This window comes from Phalacrocorax carbo, chromosome 4 (assembly GCF_963921805.1).
Source record: "Phalacrocorax carbo chromosome 4, bPhaCar2.1, whole genome shotgun sequence".
Classification (NCBI taxonomy): Eukaryota; Metazoa; Chordata; class Aves; order Suliformes; family Phalacrocoracidae; genus Phalacrocorax; species Phalacrocorax carbo.
This window is the reverse complement of record NC_087516.1, coordinates 29,718,298-29,742,549: the sequence shown is the minus strand read 5'-3', so window position 1 is coordinate 29,742,549 and position 24,252 is coordinate 29,718,298. Positions and strand designations below refer to the sequence as shown.

Sequence of the window (24,252 nt, the reverse complement as noted above, 5' to 3'; positions counted from 1 at the left end):
ATTTTAAATAAAAAATAAGCGTCGGATATTGCTCTTTAAAATTAGCAGTGTAAGCTTCCCTCCCACCCACCCCAGTTTAATCGTGCTGGAATAGAATTGCTTCTGTGTTTGCAGTTTCATTTCTGAAGGTATGACTTAAAATGCTGTAGAAGCCTAACATTGAGTTATAGGAAATACAGAAAGTTTAGGGTTTTTAAATGCTTATGGGCTTACTCTTTTGAGGGAATACAAAATTTGAAATTAGTGAAACTTGGCAGTTATAAATGCTTAGTTATAGTTCAGTGTTTTGAAGGAAGCTGAGATACTAGGATGCATACCTCCTGTTGCTTGACAGCACAGCACTAGTACTTTGCTGGTGCTGTGCAAAGTATTTTGATGGTAGGGTCATGTTAAATCTTCACAGCAAGTCTACTAGGAAAGAAGACGGTAGGTAACAGATATGTGCTTGGAGTGGTATCTTTTCTCTGAGAAGTTTGCAACTTGATTATAGAACTGTTTTCCAGCAGAAATTTATATATTAACTCTAGGTTCCTTTATTATCTATGCAGCTTTAAATTAAATTGAAAATTACCCTTGGGACTTTAACTTATAGCCCTGACCTTTACATTCCTGCCATTATCCTACTTCCAGATGTGATGGATTGTGTTCTAGATCATGGACAGATGAAAGAGGCTTATACTTCATATTCTTTTAAGCTGATCTTGCATGAGAATGGCTTTCTGACTGAAGCAAAGCATGTTAAATATATTAGCAGTTTGAAAGTATGCTATGAAATAAATTTGATGTCTTTCTAAGTGAAGGTTTCTGTGAAATTCAAAACCTGATTTTTAATTACAATGGTTTACCTGAAGAAGTTTTTTATTCTGGCAGTTGTTCTAGAAAAGGAATTACATAAACTACATTTTTAATGTTCTGACATTTTAATGGTCAGGATTTCCTGGTGGCATGCGGTAATCAAGAATGACTGGGCAGGACTTGAGACAACTGAGTTCAAAGCGATTTCCTCTTCCCCCTCCAATTTTTGTGCTTTATCACGTTGTTTTCCAATGTGTATGGTTTGGTCTTTTGGCATCTTGTGCTATCAAAATTATTTTTTTAATTTCTTTTTTTCCTGTTTGATAATAATCTCCATGCCTGGTGTACCATAGAAGGTGCTGTAAAGTGATTAACGTGATGACCTTATGCTGCTTCTTGCATATGCTCTTAGCAATTTCAGCCAGTATTTCCTATCTATGTCCTAGCTGTTCTGTTGTTAAGGACTTTTAAAAAAATGTAAATATGTAAAATTGATCTTACATACATCTCGGATTTTTTTTTAAACTTAATTTTAGATTTCTTGTTTGTAAAGGTAGTTGCTTGCACCATAGATGGGACATTCTGCCCTGCCATCCCAAGGTAAGTTAGAATTACATAGCATGAGAGATCAGGTGAGCTTTAGCAAATATCTTTAAGGCTGTGGCTTGTAGCAGCCTTTGTTGCTCACGAGTCCAACATTCTCAGTGGACAGAGTGAGCCCAGCAATAGTCTGTTTCTGACTGGCTGCCCTGGATGTCCTGACGCTGTCCTGAATGTCAGATCTGCCCTCTTTTTCAACCATGACATTTGTTTTAAAAAGTATTTCTGTCTTCTACCTTCCAAAGATATAAAATACCTGCCCATCTGATTTAGGTGATTGTCTGTGATCCATGTGGCTGTTGTTAGTCCTGTTCAGCCACAACTCCACTAACAATTTTTAAGGATCGCTGTGATTTTTCTGATCTGAAAGAAGCTTTGTTCAGGGATAAACGCTTAAGCTGGTATTTTGCAATTAGTTAGTGGCGCTCTTTTCCACAGATGTGAGATGTTTAGACAGGTGGTTTTGCCAGGTTGATGCTTCTCACCTATGTGTAAAGGTAAGAGGAATGACTAGTATAGTCTTATTTAAGAAGTGGCAAAGCCAGCAGGATTTACTTGGGGAAATGCATAGCCCAGTTTCTCTCTTCTCATGTATCTGAGTTTAGGCAAAAAGTTTTAAAACAATTATTTTCCTGATTTTTATCTCTGTTATCTATTTATCTTTCTGTCAGTTCTGGAGTTTCAGGGAAGAAATATGTATTCTATTTTGAGACTTCTCAAAATAAAGTAGGGAAGAGACTGCAAGATATGAAGTCCTGTACAGGGACTGGAATATTTGCTAGTTAGAAATTGCTTGGCCATTAAAGCAGCTAGGCAATAGGGATTTCATGTTCTCTTCACAATATGTCCTCAAAGGGTGTCTGAATATTGGTAAAAAAAAAAAAGTGGGAAAGGTGCTGCGTGGCCGAGAACATAGCAGAAAGTCTCCAGAAGATTTTGGTGGTGAGGAGTTCAGAAAGGGTGACAGAGGCCTTTCAAGGGCTTGTCTCTGTTTGATATGTAGGGGACTGACTTCCTACATCTCAGACCATGCTCATAGGTATGGAGAAGATGGAAGATAAATTTTCTTCTTAACTTAAATTGTTGTTTTTTGTTTTTGTGTGGTGGTGGTGGTGGTTTGCTTGTTTTAGTAACAAAACCCATCACTTCTAAGTTTGAAGCAATATTACTGAAACATTTTTCTTTCACTTCCTCCCTTTCAGGAGACTGTTTGGTTAGATTTCTAGAAAGCATTATGCCAAATGAAAATCTAAAAATTAGAGTTTATGAATGAAATTGTCAGAGATATGAATGGCGGGGGGGGGGGGGGGGGGGAGACTACAGAATCTTCGGAAGGACCAAACTACCTAGTTATAAGGCAGAACTTGAAATGTGAGGATGATCAGTAGCATCAAGACTGTATCTGCTAAGGGATTGAAATCTGGGCCAGATACCTAGAAGACTAGGTATTGTCAGATTAAGATTTTATTCCTTAGAATTTCTGCTGTGTCTCTGTTTTGGCCTGAAGCAATGTTTCTGTTACCATTTACTAGCAGAGGAGTCTGCATTTTGGGGAAAGCTAAGATTAAATTTCTTGCCTGTGTTTTGAGAGGCTTTGAAAGCAGAAAACAAGCTTCATGTGAGTACCTGTAACTAGACAAATTGGCAGCTTCTCTCCTCGTTGAGTCAACTTTCCATAAATAAAGTATGTTCATACATGTTGTGGGTAGAAAAATGATTTGTATGATAAAACTTCAGAAGATTTCTGTGATGTTTTTGTTCTGTGGTTTTTTTTGAGTCCAAATGAAAGCTCAGCTGTCATAGTAGCAGTTTCCACAATACACTCAAATAACTTTTGTTTCCTTTCCGTATTCACTCCCAGGTCATCCTTCACATTTTAGCCGTATGCTTAATTAGCTACTTGTTGAAATAAACTTATCTTCTGTTTATTGATGCAGCATTCATTTATGTTTCTTTGTTCTATAGCTTGGCTAAAACGTAATATAAACATATCTGCAGCTTCTTAGATAAATTGTCAGTAGGGAAGTGCTTCTACTGCAGAATTGAAATGTAAGTTCCGATTTAGACATGGAGGGGAAGTTATCAATACACATAAAACTTCCTCTCACTGAAAGGTTTGACTTGGCTTTACAAACATTACACTGAACCGTGCCACTGAGCTAAGCCAGTTCTAAGCCTGTTTCTGCTTCACAGGTGGGTAATCCATTCATCTTATTAACCTTTGATGTTTTGTAAATGCATGACAGGAGTACCAGCTACTGCTGCTGGTTCTTTAGTTCTTTTCATCAAATTCACATAAAATCAGTGAAAGAGAGAGAGGTAAATAAGAATTTGCAATCTGGCCTCTTAGTCCACGCGGCTTGTTAATGAGATAATGGTTGTTCTTTGCCTGTTTATGTAGTGTAATTGAACTTGTGGAGCCATGATCTTTGTTAAACATTTTCCAGAGATAATTCACTGTATACTGCCAGTGCAGAGAAAGACAAGAGAATGCCATACCTCATGTCGCTTGATGAATTAGTCATGTGTGTTTGAATCTGGAATGATCTCGTTGGTAAATAGGGACACTACTTACATCCTCAAATACTCGATGTGTTTGGGCTATACAGAGAGAAGCAGGATGATAAAAATAGCATTCTTTAATACCAACTTGGGTATTAAGTAACCTTTCCTAGTCCTGGGTGCTTGTGTTTAACACGAAACAACTTTGTTTCTAATTTAGCATACATCAGGGTGTGTTGCCTTTTGACCTAGGAGTATGCTGTCTGTCTAATTATCGCTTGTATTGTTTTACTGTTCCTTGAAACTATCCAAACAATTTGGTGTGGCCCTAGCAACCAAACAATACTGTTTAACAGAGATTTCCTACAGCATTTGCTCCCAGATTTCCCACGTAGCGCTAGCTCTCATCAGAGCAAACAGACAGGATATTGTTTCAAGTGAATAACATGCAGTGTTTTCAAGCTACTTATGAAAGTAGTGTTTTGTTTTTGAACTGTTGAGTGGTATGATTTTTGGGTTCCAGATTTAATCTGAAGTTCTGTAGAATGGTCCATGTTTTGAAGCTTCAAAACAATGTTTGAAACTTAAATTTTCACTGGCAGCTAGGAGCAGAGAAGAGCTTATGCTTTGATGGCAAAGAATAGTAGAAAGAAATCATTTAATCCTGTCCTGTAATGAGATTATTTTTTTCATTAAACATGCTATTTAAAATCCACATAGACCTTTCTTACAGTGTTACCGATTTGCAAGTTCATGAGTAAATTAACCCCATTGAACATAATTATACCAGATAATAATGTTCTTTGTCGTAGTTAAGAAACCTGATAACAGATTTTGACTTTTCTTTAAGGAACTACTACATATCTTCTTACTAAACACAGTCAAGCTCCCTCCCCTTTTTCCCTCGTATGTGTTTTTTTTTCTGTGTGTGTTTAACTAACTTACTGGTTTTACATAGCAGATAAAACCACGAGCATTGTCATATACAAGGCAAGAGTCATTAACATGAACCGTTAATGCTGTCATGAATCAGTCCTCAGCAAGTTCATAGATGAAAGTAAATCCTAGTCATTTATTCTGCCTTTTGAACACATTGGCATTTCAGCAAAACTAAGATACTTGTAATCCTCTCACGGCGTCATTTATAACTGCTTCAGTCTGACATTTCTCCTTTGTTTTTTTGGGGAGGTTTATTACCAGCTGAAGAGTTTGTGCATGTGAACACAGAGATTAGAAACATGTACGCCTGTAGCATAGCCTTAAGTCTGCTTTGCTGCTGGAAGAGTAAAAAGGCAAGTGCTGTCCCTGCATTGAGTCTCCTTATTGCGCTGGCACTAGCAGATGTATGGTCATGTGGTGAGTGAATTGGACAACTGTGTCAAAATTAACCTGGGGAAGAAAAATTAATGCATATGCTGCTTTTCCAGTTCAGTTCATTACACAGCTGCACACTTGTGTTTGCTTGCACAGGACGAGGGGTGGTACAGGGAAGGAGATAGCTGGCTGTGAGGGGTTGCATCCTGTGACAGTATTGCAGCTGATACCATCTGACGGGGGCTTTGTGAAGCTGAAGCCAAGGAGCAGGCTCTGTGCTATTGCAGGCTGATACAAGGCTGTACTGGATCCACATTCCCCTGGTTGTGCCCTCTGCCTTGCACTGAAATTTCTGCAACACTCCTGGGAGGATGGTCTGGTTGTAGTTGCTTCTTATTTTCTTGCCAGGGCTAAATTTTTGTCCAGTTTGCCCAATTTAAGTTGGTTTCCTGTGTTATCATATGAGCCTGGGGTGAGGATTTGTCTGCAGTATGCCTGGTTTCAGATGAGCATAAACAGCCTTGGGGTTTTCATGATTAGTGAGAGAAGCTGTTTTGTGGCTTTGAAAGTTGGTATACTAAGATGGTCTCTTACTGAGGATTAGTTTACTGATGCAAAGTAAAGATAGTACTTTGAAGATGATCAGCTTTCAATGTTTTCCTTGTTCTTAAATGACGTGCTTTTTAAGGCGATCTTTTGAAAACTGGAGACAGAAATATATTGTATAAACACACAACTAAGACTCGTCTACATAAGGCAAATCTAGATTTAGGTCTGGGTTAAGCAGCATGTCAGTCTTGATTTCCCTACAGAGAGTCAAGAGCTGGTTGAGTACCAGCTTCCCATTGATCAGGAGTGTGGACTGGACAGGAGTTGTGGTACGTTCCTTTAAGTCCCCAGTCCTGATAAAGTGGGGATTGCGCCACACTCCGTGAGTACGTCTAGGAGGTGCCAAAGCAGCTGCTTTGCTAGATTTATTCTGACCAGACACAGCTAATGATGTCCAAAAGGAGATTTAAACTTCTCATTTCTTTCCAGTCTGTTAGCTTCAATATGTGTTTTGAAATTAAATATAGTCCAATTTGTTGGACTGTTCAGTAGAACAAAGCTTCAGCTTTCTTGGAAACTCTCAATTTAGGATAGAAATAACTGTTTACTTAGAAATGTGTGGTATCTGTTAGTCCTTAGGTACTTGATTTTTTTATTTTGTTCATTTGCAGGTGGATATGAAAGGAGAGTTGTTAAAAAAACTTGTGTTGCAGCATTTTTTTTTTTGTTAATCTCATACTTTGTGTGTTTCTGTTTGTTACCTGCTATGGCTAAGAAGGATATATTCCTTCTTATAGCTTCTTCTCTCCTCAAACCTCTGTGCTCTCATTCTTGACAGATAATGCATCTCTCTTGTTTCCTGGGCTGCCTTTGGAAGCATCAGGGCTTAAGAGTGACAGGAGCACTGATGCTGGAGAAGGTAGACATTGTAAAGAAATTAAGTATTTTTTAAAGCGCCTGACACGTTTATGCCTCTGTACTAAGGGACAAGCCAGTCATCAGATATGGGATAAAAAAGAATTTTTCTTTCAAGTCAGATACTTTGGGTTGTCTTTGCAGCATGCACTTTGGTCTGTTTCCTAACACTTTTGTGTACTTTCACCTAGAGAAAGTACCATAGGGGTTTAGAACATGGCAGTGTCTTTGATCTCCCATTGCCTGCGCTGTGTAGCACACTCTCTTCTGTGTCTTTTAGGACCTCTGTTACCAAGATCAAAGTGACAGAGGATGTTCAGAAATGCTTTATGGCATGCAGTGTGCATGCATGTCATTCTGGTGTTGCCCCCAGTTGCTGGGAACTGAGTTGCTGGGAACTGAGCTCTGTGACCTTGACAAGCCCTTCCAGCCTTGAAGACGGCACACTGCAATTGATGTACAGGAAAAAAATAAGCATTAATCTAACTAAACAGCAAGTCTGTACAAAAAATACTTAGGGGAAATCACACAGGTCATCTGTAGTACTCCAAACCTTATGCAAGGTAACCTTTCTTTTAGCTTAGAGACTAAGGTAGCTGTGACATTTCTGTTTTCACTCATGCTGAATTGTTCATTTCAGTAATGCATTTGATAAATGAATACTTTCTGTGGAAGCTGAGGAAGCCTGAGTTACATCGAATGTAACTTTCTGAAGTGATAGAAGAAATTTTGAATAGCTGAAGTCAAACTTGGGAAGATGCAAAGTGAAGTACCAACAGTTTGGTCTCCATGGCAACCAGTATTTTCATGAATGAGTTCAACACTGGAAAAAAATGTTTGAGTAAAAATTGTGGATAATATTTAGTTAATAGGAATTGCACATGTACAAGTTTAAAACACACACAAATGTTGAAAGTTTGTCAAAACTGGCCAAGTGCATCTCCTCACACTCTTAACTGCAAAAAGCCTTAAAGAAGCTTATCTGAACAAATTATGATATGTAATACAATAAAATAGGCTGAGACTAGGCTCCTTATACAACTATCTTAGGAAAATAAAATCTTAATAGGTAAGAATTCTTAATATAAATTCCTAATATCAATTTAAAAAAAAAATGTCTGCAATCATGGAATATGCTGAAGAAATATCAGACCTTTCTGGATAGATCTGTGGCATCATTAGATATGTCAATAGTTACTTTGATCTATAGTGTTCAAGACAAGAATTGTGTGTGTGTTAAACTCATGTGTGAGTGAGTTCCGATACCTCATTTTCAGTACCACAATTCACATTGGGTGGCAGCTGTGATAATAAAGAAATGTTTTTGCGTGTTTAGGGAGAAAAATAAGATTAAAGGTGAATACATATATGTAAACTTAGTATAAGACAATTTTTCTGCAAGAGTGAAAGTGTTAATCCTTAGAGAGGGAGACTAATATATCCAGTGTTACTTATATTGATCAATTAATTAATATATCTAAGGAATAAGTCTTTCAGATTTGTGACTAGAGAGTGGAGAAAAACAATTAGCATGACATGTCTAGAAAGCGTTTGCGTTCTCGTTAGGAAAGTCAACTTACTGACAAAAAGTGCTGAGCGGGGCCAAGGAAATATTTCTCTTGAAGATACTTGGACACCAAGTAGAAACCTGAACTTCATGGACTATTTATAAAAATTGGATCAAGCAGATGCCTCTCACCATATAGGGAGACAACCCTTTAAATTGAACCTTTTTATTTTTAGTCATACTTGTACTGAAGGTACTGGATATTAAAAACTCTAAACTTTACCGTGATCGTCATACAGTTGTGTTCAGAATGGGGCTGTTCGCACAGCGTAAGACAGTTTTGTGTTTTATTATTAATAAAAATGAGTTACACTGTTAATCCTTATGCAATTTATCTTTAGATTTTCCCACCTAATAAAAAAACTGTTTTTTTGAATGTTATAGCTAGTTATTTCCTTCATCTGGTTTACAGAATTCACTGTATGAATACATCTGTGTGGCGGACGGGAAAGTAAATAAGTGACAGGCACTGTGTTTAGAAGCTCTGTTTTATTGCTTTTTATTTTTCTTTTTTTTTCTATAGCCTCCACGCGACCCAGCAGAGTAAATAAACGCAGAGTTTCTCCAAGTGTTGTTTCCACCTGGGGAAAGAGAGGCATCATCATGTCTAACATTACTATTGATCCAGATGTCAAACCTGGCGAGTATGTCATCAAAAGCCTCTTCGCTGAATTTGCTGTTCAAGCTGAAAAGAAAATTGAAGTTGTAATGGCTGAACCTTTGGTGAGTCCTTTTTTTTACATAGTATCCCTTGAAATGGTCTGGCTTTTTTTCTAAAATAGGCCGATTTATCATATGTATAGTTACTGAAAAAAACATCCCCAGTTATTGACTTTTCAAAGGGATTACTTCAGGAATGAATAGGCTTCTGCAGACAGGGTTGCTACCTGGATTATGTTTTATTGACTTCCGTTAAAACTGTTCCGTGGTGGTTACTGGAAACAAAGCCTCTTAGTATTCCTAAGTTCTGTAGAGTTACAAAAGGAAATAGTGACAATAAAAAAATGTGCCTTGATTAACACTGCAAAGTGTTTTCTCTTGATGTTTCTTTGAAATCATACTTTGATGGTATACTTTCAAGAAAAGATGCATTTGGTTTGTTTTCCCAAGTAATGACACTAACACCTGGAGGAATATAGTAGCCAGTGTACATATATATTTTTTTAACTTGGAAATCTCACTCAGTTGTGATTTTAGTTTGTCTGAGTTATGAGTTAGTATTAGTATCCCTTTAAAGTGTAGGGGTTGGGTATTTTTACACAAGTGATTTACCATTCTGATGTTCAACGGGAAATGCAAATGCACCCGCTAGTCTCAACATATGACATGTTAAGGTCATATCCAGTGCATTGCAGCTGTGATCGGATCAGAACTTTCTCTAAAAGAATACCATTTTCACAGATATAACGTAATACAGCAGTAACGTTTTCTATGTGGTAATGCACCTTCTGATGTTCCTGACTTCACTCAGGTCCTCAATGTTCATGTCCCTGTGCTTTTCCTCCTCCTTTAATTCTTGTAACAAAATTTTTTTGAAGATATTTTGTAGTGCAATTTTTCTCAGCCTTTTTCATTAAAGGATGCCTGTAGCCTTTCGGGGGAAGAAAGCCCTCACAGCCACCTAATACGTAACTTGATTTTAGTGGTGAAGATTGAAGTGCTTACTGTCTAGCTAAAAAAAATTTAATACATTTTTAAAATTCATTATTTTACAAAACCAGAAGTTTACTAGATATAATTGCATTTTTAAAATTTTAAAATACTAATAACCCCATAACTTTGTGCAGTGGCAGGTAATCATGACTCTGCTATGCCCATGGGATGATGTCAAGATTATGCTATATTATGGGCTTGCTGTCAAGTAAACAGTTGTTCTAGGTGTCCCATTTCCTCCCAATAGCTTTAAATAGCTATAAAAATAATTATCTGTCCCATACTGCCCTGCTTGTTTCCTACACATCTCTCAAATTTTATAAGAAAAGGGGCAGATGCACGCCTTCGTTACAATTTGCTGCAATCACGTGGTCATCCTGTGCATGCAAGATGTGACACAGATGCTCGTGTCAGAACAATATGTGACTGTGTAGAATGAACTTTACAGCAAGCTGTGGTTGGTATGTTGAATTGAGCATAGAGTGACAGTCTTAATTCAGATGTTTCTCTTCCTTGTAACCATCATACTTTAGCAGTTCCTGAAAGAATTTTTTCATTCGTTCATTTGTTGGTCCACCCCGCTGAGAGACTAGGCCTGGACTTGGGTTGGAATGCTTGTGTCTCCATTTCTCCTTCTGGTGTCAACACCCGCTGCCACCCACTGCGTGCCAGGTCCTCTCACTATCTCTTCCTCTTATTGTCGTTCTCTCCCTAATTTTTACTGCCTTGTTTTTTGCATAAGGGGTGCTTCTTTCTGCTCATTTCTTCTGATCATCTGAAGGTAGGGTATAATGTACAAGACAGGCTTACTGATTTCAGAATAGACAGACATAAAAATCCTACAGCACTATAGGATGCTTTCCATGTTGTTCAGCCAGGAATACTTCCTGCAACATACATTTAATTTTTATTTCTATATAGATGGATTTATTTTGTTTGAATGCAATTTAGTTTTATTAGTTTCTGACATAGATGCAGGGGGCTGTAATCTCTGCATTACCATCTCTTGGACAAAATAGGTCAAGGACATAAAATAGATTTGACATGCAATGAATTTGGGTGTTGAAATCTTAAATATAAGTTCTTTGGGTTGCAAAAGATAAAATAATTTGAAATTATAACTATAAAATCAACTAAATTGGAGGGCCTCTGTTTGCAGCTGCTCCTTGCAGAGACGGTCTTCACTGCTGTGAATGACCCTATTACAGAAAAAGGGACGTGTGAGCACTTGGACCCCAGTTTTGAAATTTTAGGAAAAATGTTAACAAGCAGCAGCCTAAAAGAACACAAAAAGGGTGCTAAACATGTTCTGTGGTGTCACTGATTGGGTCGCCTGCAGTTAAAACCATTAGTAGATCAAAGGCTGAGGAAAATGAAGCATTTCTTTATACACACCTACTTAGGTATACTGTGTGTGTGTGTGTGTGTGTGTGTGTACACCAGGCAAGCCTAGAATTTAAACGAAGCTTGTCTGTTTTCTTATAGACATCCAAAAGAGGTATTCAGGAGAGTTTGATAAGAAAGCACAGAGGCATTTGTAGGAAAAGGGGCACGCAAACGGTGAAGGGTACGTGGTTAAGAAGTGAGAGGAGAGCTGTGGGGATGGTGATGCTGTGGGTGGAAAAGTAGGTAGCTCCACTCGGCGTGGTGGTCTGCATGCCTACTGCTGGGAAGGCGGCTCCCTCGGCCCCTTTTCCATTCATCTGTTAAATGTACAGGGAGGATAGCGCTTGGCCAGAGTGACATGGTATGCCTGTGATTCAGATAGGCTGAAGAGGGCTTTTTCTGTAGACACAGCTAGTTTGGAGTTAAATCTCCTAACCTAAATAGCTGGTTGCATGGTAAATGTAACAGCCCAGCAGTTCACTTGTGCTGCAAAACTTGTCTGTAGACCAGGTTAAATAAATACTCTGACAACAGTCCCGGCCTATGTCTCCCTATTAAACCGTTAACTGTTAAACAAATCTTTTAAATTCTGTTAATCATACCAAATCAAGGCATCTTGCCAGATTAAAAATTAGAAAACCCATGAAACTAGTGAAACTATGTACTTTTCAAAGAAGACTGATTCCCAGCTCTTTTGTCTGGTGAGGTTCTATGGTGATTGCATGAAGTCTACATTAGTCAGGATCTTTAACTAGTAAGATTCTGAAATTGTTATTTTGTGTGTATACAGTATGCTTTGGGGTAAAATAGGAACTGATAAATATTAGTGGAGTAGTCATTTGTGACAGTCTTTTTAACAGTTCTGTCTGGGTTCATTTGCAATTCTTTTAAACAAAATATTTTAATGCAGTCAGATGTAAATTTGCACATACAGCCAACATTCCTTATTTGATACTGATGGGAAGGAAGGTCTTTACAGAAAACCAGCAATTTAAAAGAGGTGCTGGAAGCTGTTGAGAAGTGCAGCAACCTGAGCCTGTGTGGTACAAAGAGGTGGAATGGAGTCCTTAGGTGTCTGAATCAAAGGCAGTACTCAAGTAGTTTTATTTTTGTATGTAATGTTTGATATAAATACTGAATATTTGGTTCTAGTGTATGACATTTAAAAGGAAAGATAAAATGCTGGAGGGGCACAGCAACGGTACTGACTGAGATTGGAGGAAAGTCTTTACAGGAAGAGGGGAAAGCCCTTTATCATTTTAGTATGATTTGATTTTGTGGGATGGCTTGACTACAAATAATAAAGTTTACGTGGAGAATATATATAGTGTTACATAAATGTTTTATGTGTTGGATGAAGCTATTTGAGAGAATTTGGAGCCAGAGGAATTAAAGTTAGGAGTTAGACACGTTTTAAAACTTGATGATAAACATGTCAGCAGGGGAGCAAAAAATTAATTACAAGTAATAAAATAAATAAATTTTTAAAAATAGTAACTTAAGATCAAGACAGCACCTGGCGGGGAGGAGTTGGTACCATTTTGGCCAGATGTATGAGTTTCATCTATGAGTAACTGACTTGTGTTTTTAAAAAGTAACTAAATGGTTTCTTTGGCTGTGAATTTACTTAGGATACTCAGTGAGTAATAAAAAAGTTTTCCTTCCACTGATTTAATTAAGAGTTCTCTGCTTGTGAAATTTTAATACTGCAGATTTTCCAAAGTTATGGACAGAGCCTATCAGCAAATGCTTAAAATAAATATATCAAGTTGCAGGAAGGAAGATCATCCTTTTAATAAGTAAATGAAATTAAAACACCTTTATTTTTCTTTTTTAAAATAAATTCTTCAAAGTCTTTTGTGCTACTATACGGTTTTAGAGGAAGAAGGGCTCAGACAGATTTATTGTAGCTTAAAATACTCTTCCTCAGCTAAGCAAGGATGACTGAGGCATGGTACCAGCCTTCCCCAAACATCAAGCAAACTATACTGGAAAAGATTAGTGATTAGGTAAACTGCTAACTTAGCAAATTATAGTTCAGTCTCACGTTTAAGTTGAAACCAGCAAGAGTATTTCGCTGCTGTTGGCAACTGGCTTATTTTATCCCATCATGGAGAAACTAAATATTGCTCACACCAGTACTGTATGCTCTCGCAAATCTTGCCTAGGTGCTTTCAGAAGCTTGTCTCAAATCTGTAAAGCTTAGCACACCGCATTTCCTCAGCACAGTGTTTCTCGTGCACTGCTCTGACTCCGGGGCAAGGATGCAGGTGCTGCCCAGCGCTTGGGCTCAGGGAGGCAAGACGGCATCGCTTGTCTGGTTTCTTACTTGCAGCTTGGAGGACAGAAACAAATACATTTTGCTCTGTTCACCTGAGCTGCCCTACTGAGTTGTGCTAGCCACGAGAGGACAGTGCCAGTGAATGCTGGAGAGGGGCCAACGGGTGGTAACTTTTTCCAGGGGTGCAGTTGTTTGCACAGCACAGGCACGACTGTCTACATCCTGATCTCTGCTGCCTGCCATATGTTGACATTTCTGCTTTACACAATGGATACAAACTGCTCTTTGGTTAATTCAATAGAGGAGTTTTTTTTTTCATTTCACTTGTAAAAGATAAATGTAGACCTGTTATTTCCATTTGTCTCTGAACTTCAGGAAGCCAGGAAAATAAATCTTAAATTATTAATTCAATGAAAGTTTCCAGACCTTTACTTTATGCTCCTGGATAGATTTTTGTAAGTCATGTAGATGACTGGGGCCATGACAAAGCAGAGAGAGAAAAAGACATTGAAAGAAAATAAATTTTAAAGCCATACAAATAATTCAATTCAAAGGCCTTGATAAACCTTGTGACTGGGTTAAAGAGTATTATTGGGTCACGTCACATTTGTGTGGTCAGTGTTACATTAACTGTGGTGATACGTACCTTTTAGCAGGTAAGCTTTTTTTAATGCTGAGGAAAAATAATAAGGAGTTTTATGAACTTGTAAGGTCTTCATTCTTCCTGATACTAAAAAATCTTACAAGTTATATCAGCATTTGACGTACAGAAGTGTCTTAATTAGTATAGAATGGGGGGAAGGAGATAAATTTTCAGAACTATCTTAAAAATAGTTCGCTATCTACTGACATGGATTTCAACTTCTTTGTCTAAAGACTTAAAGATTATTTGATTCCTCTTTGACTTTTTTTTAATCATTCTTTTCTTTAGCTATTTCTGGGTTTAGACACGTGCAATAGGTATAATAAACCCAGTGTTCACCTCTGTAACAGTTTGGTAGTACCATGGTTGAGACGTGGCATGTCAGGGCATTGTATCGTAAGGAGACTTAAGGAACCTGACTTTTTACCGTCTTCTTACAGGAAAGTCACTTCTCTATCTTCTCAGGAAATATTTGTCGAGTTATTTTCCTTCAGCTTACTCGGCAATATATGATGTTTATATAGGGTGGAACGTTTCTCATGTTTCTGCTTTATAGATAAGATTACAATTATTTGTGCAGTTTATCTAAAAGTGTAGTACAGATAATGTGAATTCACCTATAGTAGATATTTCCCTATAAGAAAAGGGGAGGGAGGAGTTCTCGTTAAAAGGGAATTCTGATTTGCAGGTGCTCTCTGGAGCTTTTGGTATCTGCTCCAAAATGACAATTTTCATAACAGTATTTTGAACAGACTTAACACGTAAAACTGTATGAATTTGTAAGATTCAAAGTGTGTGCTTGCCAGTGTCTGAAACCTTTTCCCCCTTGCTTTTGAATACACAGTGAAAGTACATTGGCAAATACATCAGTTGATGAACAAATAGAACTATTTCAGAATATTACATGCATTTTCCTGAAACCACCTTCTTTTTAAAATATTTTTTTATGTAGGCATGCTCTAAGTATACATAAATGGCAGTGGTTTTTTAGACAATTAAGTGCATTTCTTTGGATTATAGAAAGTGAAAATGGTCCAACTTGTGAATTGGTACCTGTATTATTTCAAGTTATACTTTCAGAGTAGGCAAATGCGTTTTGCGTGAGCAGTGTTGAGTTCAAGTTTTCAGAGGCTGTAATAGTTGTCAGAGATTGTGTGCTTTTGAACACCAAGCACAGCTGTACTCGTAGCAGAAAACACCCGAAATTGTCTCATGTTTCCAAGATTACGATTAGGACAAGCGAAAATAAACTGCGAGTTTGAATCTTGGACTTGGTACATCCAGTCCTAAATTGTATCTGTTTAACATATAGTCTGTTCGCTGCAGCCTTGGAAGTGTTAAATGCCAAGCAATATTGACTTTTTAAATTTTTGTCAAAGGCCTGGCAGCATGGGTGTTGTCTCTTAAGCTGAGGCACAACCTGTTGAGAGCAGTACTGGCTATCAGCACCGCTGACACCTCGTTTTACATCTCGGACAAGGCAAATTAACAGCTCTCTTCTAGCTTACTACTTTATTTGCTCCATAAAAGCGCTTTGTTTGCCTCTGCAATCCAGTGTGAGCTGTAAACTCCTTACCTTGAGTACTTTTTCTACTTTACTTGTAAAAATGAAAAGTAGTTTAATATTTCTTTAAATAGCAAGAAATACTCATCACATCTTTATATACCTTATAGTATGCCCTTAAAGCTGTTACTGTGCTGCTTGGCTTACTGTAAATCATTGACCCTGAGAGCCAGTACATGCAACTTAGTATTTTTTTTTTTCTTTTCTCTCTCTCCCCGCCCCCTTTCCCCTTTTCTTTTTTCTCTTTTCAGGATACCCTAGCAAGAGATATAAAATTTGTATTTCCTGTAACTGTGTAATTTGGTACTCTCAACAGTGACTAGTGAGAATTAGTATATTACTGTTACAGTTCATAGAATACTAGAATCATTTAGGTTGGAAAAGACCTTTAAGACCATCGAGTGCGACCCTAAACCTAACACTGCCAAGTCCACCGCTAAACCATGTCCCTAAGCGCCATGAGAGTTTTCCTTTCTTAATGCTTTAATCCTCCCTAAATTATTTTGTCAGGAATATAATTTAATTTTGGTTTTAACAGAGCAATATGTCTTATGGTATTGGTAGCAATGAAATATTGTTATAATGAAATTCTAGTAATACCACATCTTTTCTGTACCGTACAAAGTTATTTCAAACGTAAAGCAAGTTGGTATTGACATTCTCCTTTTCTGGACTAAGTTTTCTAGCTGGTTTTCATTGCAGTTCAGGGAAAGCACAGATTGGAAGTGCATTGAACAATGGTCTCGCCTTTGCGAGGCATTTTAAAATTCATTCTTGTAGCTTACAATAACTGCCTTATATGAATGTGAGTATGCTTGTTAATTCAGATGGGAATGGCTTTCCTTCTAAGTTACACTTTGCACCCACCATCAGCTATCTCTTTTGAGCACGCTGCTGTGGGCCCTGCTGTTAGGGAGAGGTGTTTGACATTTTCTATTTGTCAGTCTTTAACATCATTACTATGAAGCTACCAAATTAATTTTATATCTCTCTTCTTTACATCTTCAGAAGTGGTTCTAGCTGAAAAATAATGCAAATATTACATTTGAAGTTATTTCTTTGTTCTGTAATATAACTGAGAAAGGACTCTGATAACAGTCAGTTGCATTGTGAAATTCATGTTTTGTTTTGTTTTTTACAGGAAAAGCTCTTGTCCAGATCTCTTCAAAGAGGTGAAGATCTTCAGTTTGATCAGGTATGAGACATGTAATTGAAGGCAGTTTTTATTGGGGTAAGGTGGCCTCTGTTTTTGCAGAATAATGATTCCACTGATGTTATGACTTTGGACATCCACCTCTGAATCAGCATCAAAAGATTTAGACTTTTGAATATTATTAGTTAGACTTTATTTTCCATTGTAGATTATGATACTAAGAAACTACTAGAATAGCTAATTTATTTGAAAGTAGCAGTAAAAGCGGCCGTAGGGAAGATGCTGAAATATGGTAGGGGACAAAACGACTTAATTTCTTTCTGTTCCTGTTAACAGGATTTGTGTAACCTCAACCTATAAGACTTATTGTTTCAGTGTTTAGTGTTCTACTTTTATAAGCAAATCATGTTAATTTCAGTAACATGGCTTTTACTGAGGGCTTTTTGATTCTGTGGCAGAAGGCATAAGGTAGATTCAAGACGTTACTTTGCCCTTTTGCTGAGTATATAGTCGCACTGCGAGGCTATACTGTTTCACTTACTATAAGTGAACTGTATGTGAAATAATTCTCTGCTTGATTTATTCATGTTTATTGCCTGTATTTCTAATTCTTTCATAGTATAGGCATGTGTTTGTCCCGTAACTACTTCCTTGCAATGAAGAGGCAGCATTCAGATGAAGCCCCATGAATTGCCTGTTCCTGTTTTTAACTGTTACTGAATAGCATCTTACTGTATGAAGTTTAGTGTTCTGTCCATGTCTTCTGTAGCTGGATTTTTGTTTCATGCTTTCCATTACTCCTCAGATACAGGTATTAGACATCGCAGTGAAACCTATGGACCTGCCCCTCCTTTTCAGTTAATGGCAATCTGTGCATCTCTCTTCCCTTCTCCCAAAAGAGAAAGACATAATATAGCATGTAATATTTGATGTATAGTTTTCTTTTCAAAGAAAAACAAACCCAAAACCACCACCAAAAACCTCCCATAGCATTTAAATGTTTTGCAATCTAACCTGCTGTAAGGCCATTATCTCCTACACGAAAGTTTACTCATAAGCAAGGAAGATGGGTGAGGGGGAACAGGGCATAAGTTCTGTGGTAGTTAGCAGTATTTTGTATTAAAGCTGACCAAAAACTTAATAGTACGCATGATAAGGATGATGTAAGGAAATCTGTACATCAGTAATATTACCAATTATTCTACTAACTCCAGCCCCACCCTTATCCCCATATTTTTCCTCAGTTAAGGATGCTTTTTATAAATTACTAGTATTCATGTATTAAACTACATATAGGTTCTAAAAATATGCTGAGTGAAGAAAAATGAAAAAATAAAGCATGTAACTTTTGAAATCTTATAAAATAGAAATAAACTAATTTTCCTGAAAATGTAGTACGTTAGAAATAATTTGTTTTGATTATGTGTGTATGTGTGTGAGTTCTTGTTTTGTTCTTTTGTTATTTATAATCTATTTTGGGTTCATCGAGATCTGAATTTTCACAGTACTGAAAGACTACTTTAGGAAGTCAGAGCAGAGTGGCTCCCTTGTGGTGACAGGAATTTTGAACATTGTTTGGAAAAGGAATTAAGATTGTTCCTCTCTGTTCATTGCTGGATATAGGAAACCCATATTAAGATCAATTCTCCAGCAGTGCAGAAAACTGCAGAGTAAAAAGAGATTGGCAAAGTAGGGGAGAGAGGAGGACCCAGAGTGCATGGCCACAGCATCCAGTGACACAGCAGGGGAGCTAGAGCTGTCACTGGGCCAACCTCGTTCACCCGGAGATCTTCAGGGAGTTAGGAATTTGAATCTAAAAAGCGACTTTAGCTGGACTGATACGGTGTCTGAGCTAGTGTTGTGCTTTGTGAATAAAAAGAGCATGATTGAAACACAAGAGGGATGCTGGGAGTAAGAAGGTATCCAGTTAACGCTCATTCTCTCAGCTCAGTAAGTGATAAGAAGCGGGATGGAGGAGGAAGGCGTGTAGTGTTGCCTGTCCTTATCATGAGAGAATAAAATAGCTGTTTAATGGGATTATAAATTGTTTCTGTTGGAAGCATAACCAGACCAAGAGGGCTGCTATTAGATCCAAGTGTGGAAAATGGATAAATGTAAGTTAGGTAAAAGAGATGAGATTTTGAAAAATAAGAAGGAAAATTTTATGTCGATACAATTCTAAACTGTTAAAAATTTTAGCATTTTAGTACCAGTGCTTTCCTTTTATCATTCCCAGCGTGTCAAGAAGCTACCGGAGAGGAATTTTTTTAGAGAGCATATACTGCATTTCTTAAAATATTTTTGCTTGTACAGCTTGAAACTGAAATAGCTTATATTTTTCTTCTTTTGTTTGTTGTAGGAATCATACTTGGCAATTTCCTACTCTTGTCCTAAGACACCAAAACTTTATGATCACACAGAAGCATATCTTGGCCATCTCAGTGACTTTGCTGAAAGCAGATGTGTCTGTGGGGTTCAGGCTTGTTCATGATTAGGCACAACTTGAGCAATGATTTCAGGATCAGGATTTTTGCCATAGCTGGAATGTGGGCTCTAACATCTTACTATAATTTTGCATATCTCTCTCCTTACCTCTCAATGTGCTGTTGGGTATGTTAGGTGCAGCAATTAGCAATGTGTTTCGACCTTTAAGACTGGAGCATGTTTCATTCATTAAGATTGTGCTGTTTCGTTCCAAGGAATATAAGTACATGTCATGATGACTAGTTCAGCCCTGTCCTCTTGGGCATTACAGGATCTCTCTTTGTCTGGATTGCTGCTTTCAACCTAGGCATAATTTCGTGGTAAAATAAAAGGGTTTTCTTATAATTTTAATACAAGACGGTCTTGAATTTAGTATCCAAGCAATATGGTAATTATTTTAAATAAAATAAGCATATAGCTTATGTTCTGCTGAGCAGCTGTGTAATACAAGCAAAGATTATTTCTTCCTGATAATTCCAATGGCTTTTTATTAAAATATTAAGGATGCAAAACTTGGCAGGAAATAAATCATTATACTGTAAAAATGATTCTTCATTTCAAGAGGGAAATGCTTTATAATGCCATTGGTTTCTGGGTTTAGCACTTTACCGATGACAATTTTTTAAATGGATGTGATACAGCTTGTTTCTCTGGAAGATGATGTAAAATACCCAACTGCTAGAATATTTATGAGTGGTAGTAGTAACAATATACTTGTAAATTTGTAGGAAAACTTAAGGAAAACGTTTAGTAAAGTTTAAAAGGAAGCTTTCTTCTTTCCCTTCTACTGATAAACCTGTCAGTTCAGAAGGAGGGCAGAGAAGTACTTTGGGGGAGCATTTTACATTGACAGCACAGGGTAACTTAAGTGTGGCTTAATCTTTTCCTATCCTGTTGTGTGTGTGGTTGCTGTATGAATGATTCTTTTCTGATGCTTCCTCTTACTAAAGGATGATGGTTTTAATATTAGCCCAGAAGTGTCTCAAATTTCCTCATAATCTTTCTTTCCTCTTCCTCTTTACAAGTTTTTGTTACTGGGTTTTGGTTTTTTTTCCCCCCAAGGAAGTTTCTCGTATCTGCCACATCAGAAAATTCGCTTGAGCAACATCTTAATTTGTATATGTTCCATTTCATCAAACACTGCTTCATTTAGGATCACAGTATAACTTTACAGTGGTAAAATGGAGCTGTTCTTACTGTCCGCTCCTAGAAGTCTGATGTATGTTGGTTGGTTGACTGGGTACTTATTTTGTATAGATATCAGAGCACAAGGAACAAGCTTACAACATGCTTGGCTTTTAAAGCAAGTCATAAAGTTTTCATCGTGTCTAAGAATGAAGTTATTCTCAAAATTTAGTGTTTGTTCCAAAATGGAAGGAATTATAGCAAGCCTACGCAGTATTTCTAGCTTCTGTTTCTTTTCTGTGGTTAAAATACTTTATGTTTTTGTGTTGCCTGCAATGACTGCCTTCATCTTTTTGTGCAGTTAGCTCAATGTGCGTGCCTCTCCTGCAGCAGGTGTGCCTAGGTTTTTCCACTGACTCTCTTGTTTAGTAAGTGTCCTATGGACAGACATAATAAGTGTCCTATTGACAGACATAAGAAGAAAACCATAATCTCATTATTCTAATAAATATTTCTTGGTGAAACCTAGTTCCTCTTCAGGTTTGGAATTTATGCAGTTTGTGTTGTATACTGGGATGTAGCGTGTTATGACCTCACAGAATAAGAATATTATTTTGCTTATTTTCAGGAAGTTTCTCCACTTGTTTATATAATTCAAGGATTTTTCAGACAGTCAAGAATACTACTTAATTCTTGTGACGTGAATAGCTGACTGGTTAACAATGAGTAGAGTATTTAAATGGTTGAAAGAGACCTTTCTGATGTTTCCTTATGGTTAACCTGCCCCCATCCCTTCCCCAAACCTGAAAAACCATGATGCTTCAAATGAGGACAAGGAAATCATGGCATTGATGTTATCTTGGTCTTCTGGAATAGCAAATAATAGATAAGTTATCACGAGAGGGTGTGGCTCCTACTGAAACGTCTTACTTGAAAGACGCAAGAGGTAATTGATATGTGGCATCAGTGAGAAATGTGGTAACTCTCATTTTCCAGCCAGTGTTTTGGGCATGGGTTTGCTCCCTGCAGCCTCCCAGCACAGAGTTTATAACTGCTTTATGTTGTCTTTCTCCAGTCATTATTCTCCTCTCCAAGCCTGGGCACTGATGAGCTCTGTTTAAGTTTCATGCCACGTTAAGGTCTTCATGCTGTAATGGTTTCTGTTGCCACTGTTTTATGGATAAGTTTATGACTCGTGGGTTTTCTGAAAGAGGGCAGTAGACAGGGGAGTTATGCTGAAAATAAGTACAGCTTGACATCTTGACAGTCAAATGTATTAAGAGTAGAATATCAAAAAGCTCATATTTTTGTTTGTATAATAACCAAAGAAGCATGTTTTGGAAGGTTTAGGAGGGTTATTTCCTATCTGTCATTTGTAATGTAAAGGTACGTATACTTCAGAGATACATGTGGCAACATTCAGGGACATTCTATAATCTCTGCTGTTTTCTCAACGGTTTTATACAGGTTGTCTGTATAAATGTAGGACTCTGATCCCCATGAGTTTTGGAATGCTTTGTCTGCTTAAATTTGTCATAAAAACTGACTGAGTGTCATATTTACAGTAACTGTCCTGGATGAAAATGATACATAAAGTTGCCACTTCGTAAAATTATATGATATACATTTTTAATGTATAGTTAATGATGTTAGTTAAATACAAATCTGACATAATGGTTTTAATTCCAGGATTTTTAGGTTGCTTTATCAGGCTAAACTACTTTTCTTAATTTTTTCAGTTGATAAGCTCTATGAGCTCAGTAGCAGAGCACTGTCTCCCCTCCTTATTACGCACCTTGTTTGACTGGTACAGGCGTCAAAATGGAACAGAAGATGAATCTTATGAATACAGACCTCGATCTAGCACAAAATCGAAGGGGTAAGAGTTTTCCTTGCAAAATTCTGTTTGATTTCTGTGTGCTTTCTTGTAAGAATATGTGTGCTTTGTACTTCTTTGACAAGTATTTTGTCTTTGGATCCGTTATTACCTAAATCTGTATAGAAAGAGCTTGGGCTTCTTTGAGGTAGTGTATTTAACTTGCGTAGATGATATGCATGAAGTGATTTAATGATTTTGGGGTTGATATGCAGAAGGAAGTTGGATGGTGATAATTCCAAGCTAGTTTGACTCCTTTCTGAATTGTTTTGGTTGTTGGCAGGCCCTTTTAGGAGGGGTCAAGATGTCAGTGCTGCACCAAACCCCAAAGCCTTTCTAACTATCCATTTTATATACATGTGCAACAATGATTGCATGAAAGACATGTATACCTTTTCTCTGTGATATCTGTGTTCAGTCTTGTGTATGATATGTGTTCCTGATTTCTTGTTTTAGGGATGACCAACAACGTGAAAGAGATTATCTACTTGAAAGGAGGGACTTAGCTGTAGATTTCATTTTTTGTTTAGTTTTAATAGAGGTTCTAAAACAGGTAAGTTCTTTTGCTTCAGCAAATTCTTTTAGTATTTTGCTTTTAACATCATTTTTGATCCTTTCCTTTAAATTTTTGTATTTAAAAACTGGAGCATGTATATGATGAGCATATGCAAAAGGCTGTAATTATGCCCTCAGGTGCATAAAGCCTTTGGCCTCTCCTGTCTTTTCTTTACATGCCTGCGTTATCTCAGTTCACATGTCTTGGAGCCACTAAGTCAAAACTGATGATGTACTGCAAAAAGCAGAACTGTAGAAAGTAACATTTTATTTATCTTTCGTGCTTTTTGTCTGCTTAAACATTTTTGAAATACAATGTGAAATCATTGAACATCAAGATTCACTTGTCACTTTTTAAAAAAATTAGAAAGGGTATGTAATTTTGCTTGACCCTATAATGTAGTGCTAGCCAATGTAACATGCACAATTTCTGTTAATATAAAATTTGCACTGGCTGAGGGACAAAGGAGAAATGGAAACAAGAAAACAAAAGAGCTGCCTATCCTTCCTGAGACACTGACCAATCTTCCAAAGTGATATTTGTAAACTGCATGCACAGAGATGCAGAGAATGCTATTAAAACCATCACACTCTTATGCGTTAGTGTTTTACAGAAAATCTTTAGTTCATGCTCTCTCGCTGCCTAAATTTTCTATCAGTGCCAAAGAAAAAGCGAAATGGAATAGGTTGTTCAGGATCGCAGGGTTATATGGGTAGCTTCTTTATTTTGAATTGGTACTAGATTTTCTGTTGAGCATAGTACATGTCGCCAGTGATTTAAATGTCAGGAGAGGTTCCAAAGTTTTTGTCTTGAAGAGTCTGTGGTGACTCCTGTAATGCTTGGTGAGCCTCCCACGCTTGTACTCCAGACAAGATAAGTATTTTTCTGATAAGGCTATTTTCCTCTGCTAAAGACCTGCAATAGGCCACTAAACGTAGATACACCGCTTAAGAGAATCCTTCAGTCAATTTAGTATTAAAAGTTACCTAAAGGAGGGTTTGTATGTTCTGCCTGTAATGTGAATCTGCAATTAGGCAGTCAAACAAAGCACAAGAAGGATGGCTTTTTATCAATAAATGTATTTATATTCATATTACATCTATCTTCCTGGGAGTCCTGTCATTGTTTAATTCTTAGAAACTGGTTTTAGAGGGTTGCCAAGGGTATGAGCCAGCCCTTTCTGCAATACTCACAGAGCAACCAGAGAGGGTGACAGACATGACCTACGTAGGAACAAAACCCTTTTTCTTAAATGACTATATATTCTTCATTGTATTAATATGCATGTG

At 37.3% G+C, this 24,252-nt stretch overlaps 2 protein-coding genes across 11 annotated transcripts in view; one reads left to right on the top strand and one right to left on the bottom strand.

The window, feature by feature from the left end:
• Positions 1–11,579, bottom strand: part of DCUN1D4 (defective in cullin neddylation 1 domain containing 4) — a 204,734-nt gene extending 193,155 nt beyond the window's left edge. For 2 of the 3 annotated variants that reach the window (XM_064449410.1, XM_064449412.1), the window contains exon 1: positions 11,575–11,579. The gene's annotated coding sequence lies outside the window, so the exon portion shown is untranslated. The remainder of the gene's footprint in view (positions 1–11,574) is intronic. The other variant, XM_064449423.1, reaches the window with a different exon arrangement.
• FRYL (FRY like transcription coactivator) overlaps positions 1–24,252 on the top strand; it is a 172,787-nt gene that overhangs the window by 61,909 nt on the left and 86,626 nt on the right. For all 8 annotated transcript variants that reach the window (XM_064449397.1, XM_064449396.1, XM_064449399.1 and 5 more), the window contains 4 exons: positions 8,766–8,965; positions 16,911–16,964; positions 22,271–22,410; positions 22,864–22,960. In XM_064449397.1, coding sequence (XP_064305467.1) covers positions 8,846–8,965; positions 16,911–16,964; positions 22,271–22,410; positions 22,864–22,960 — 411 coding nt within the window. In that variant the 5' untranslated portion in view covers positions 8,766–8,845. The remainder of the gene's footprint in view (positions 1–8,765; positions 8,966–16,910; positions 16,965–22,270; positions 22,411–22,863; positions 22,961–24,252) is intronic.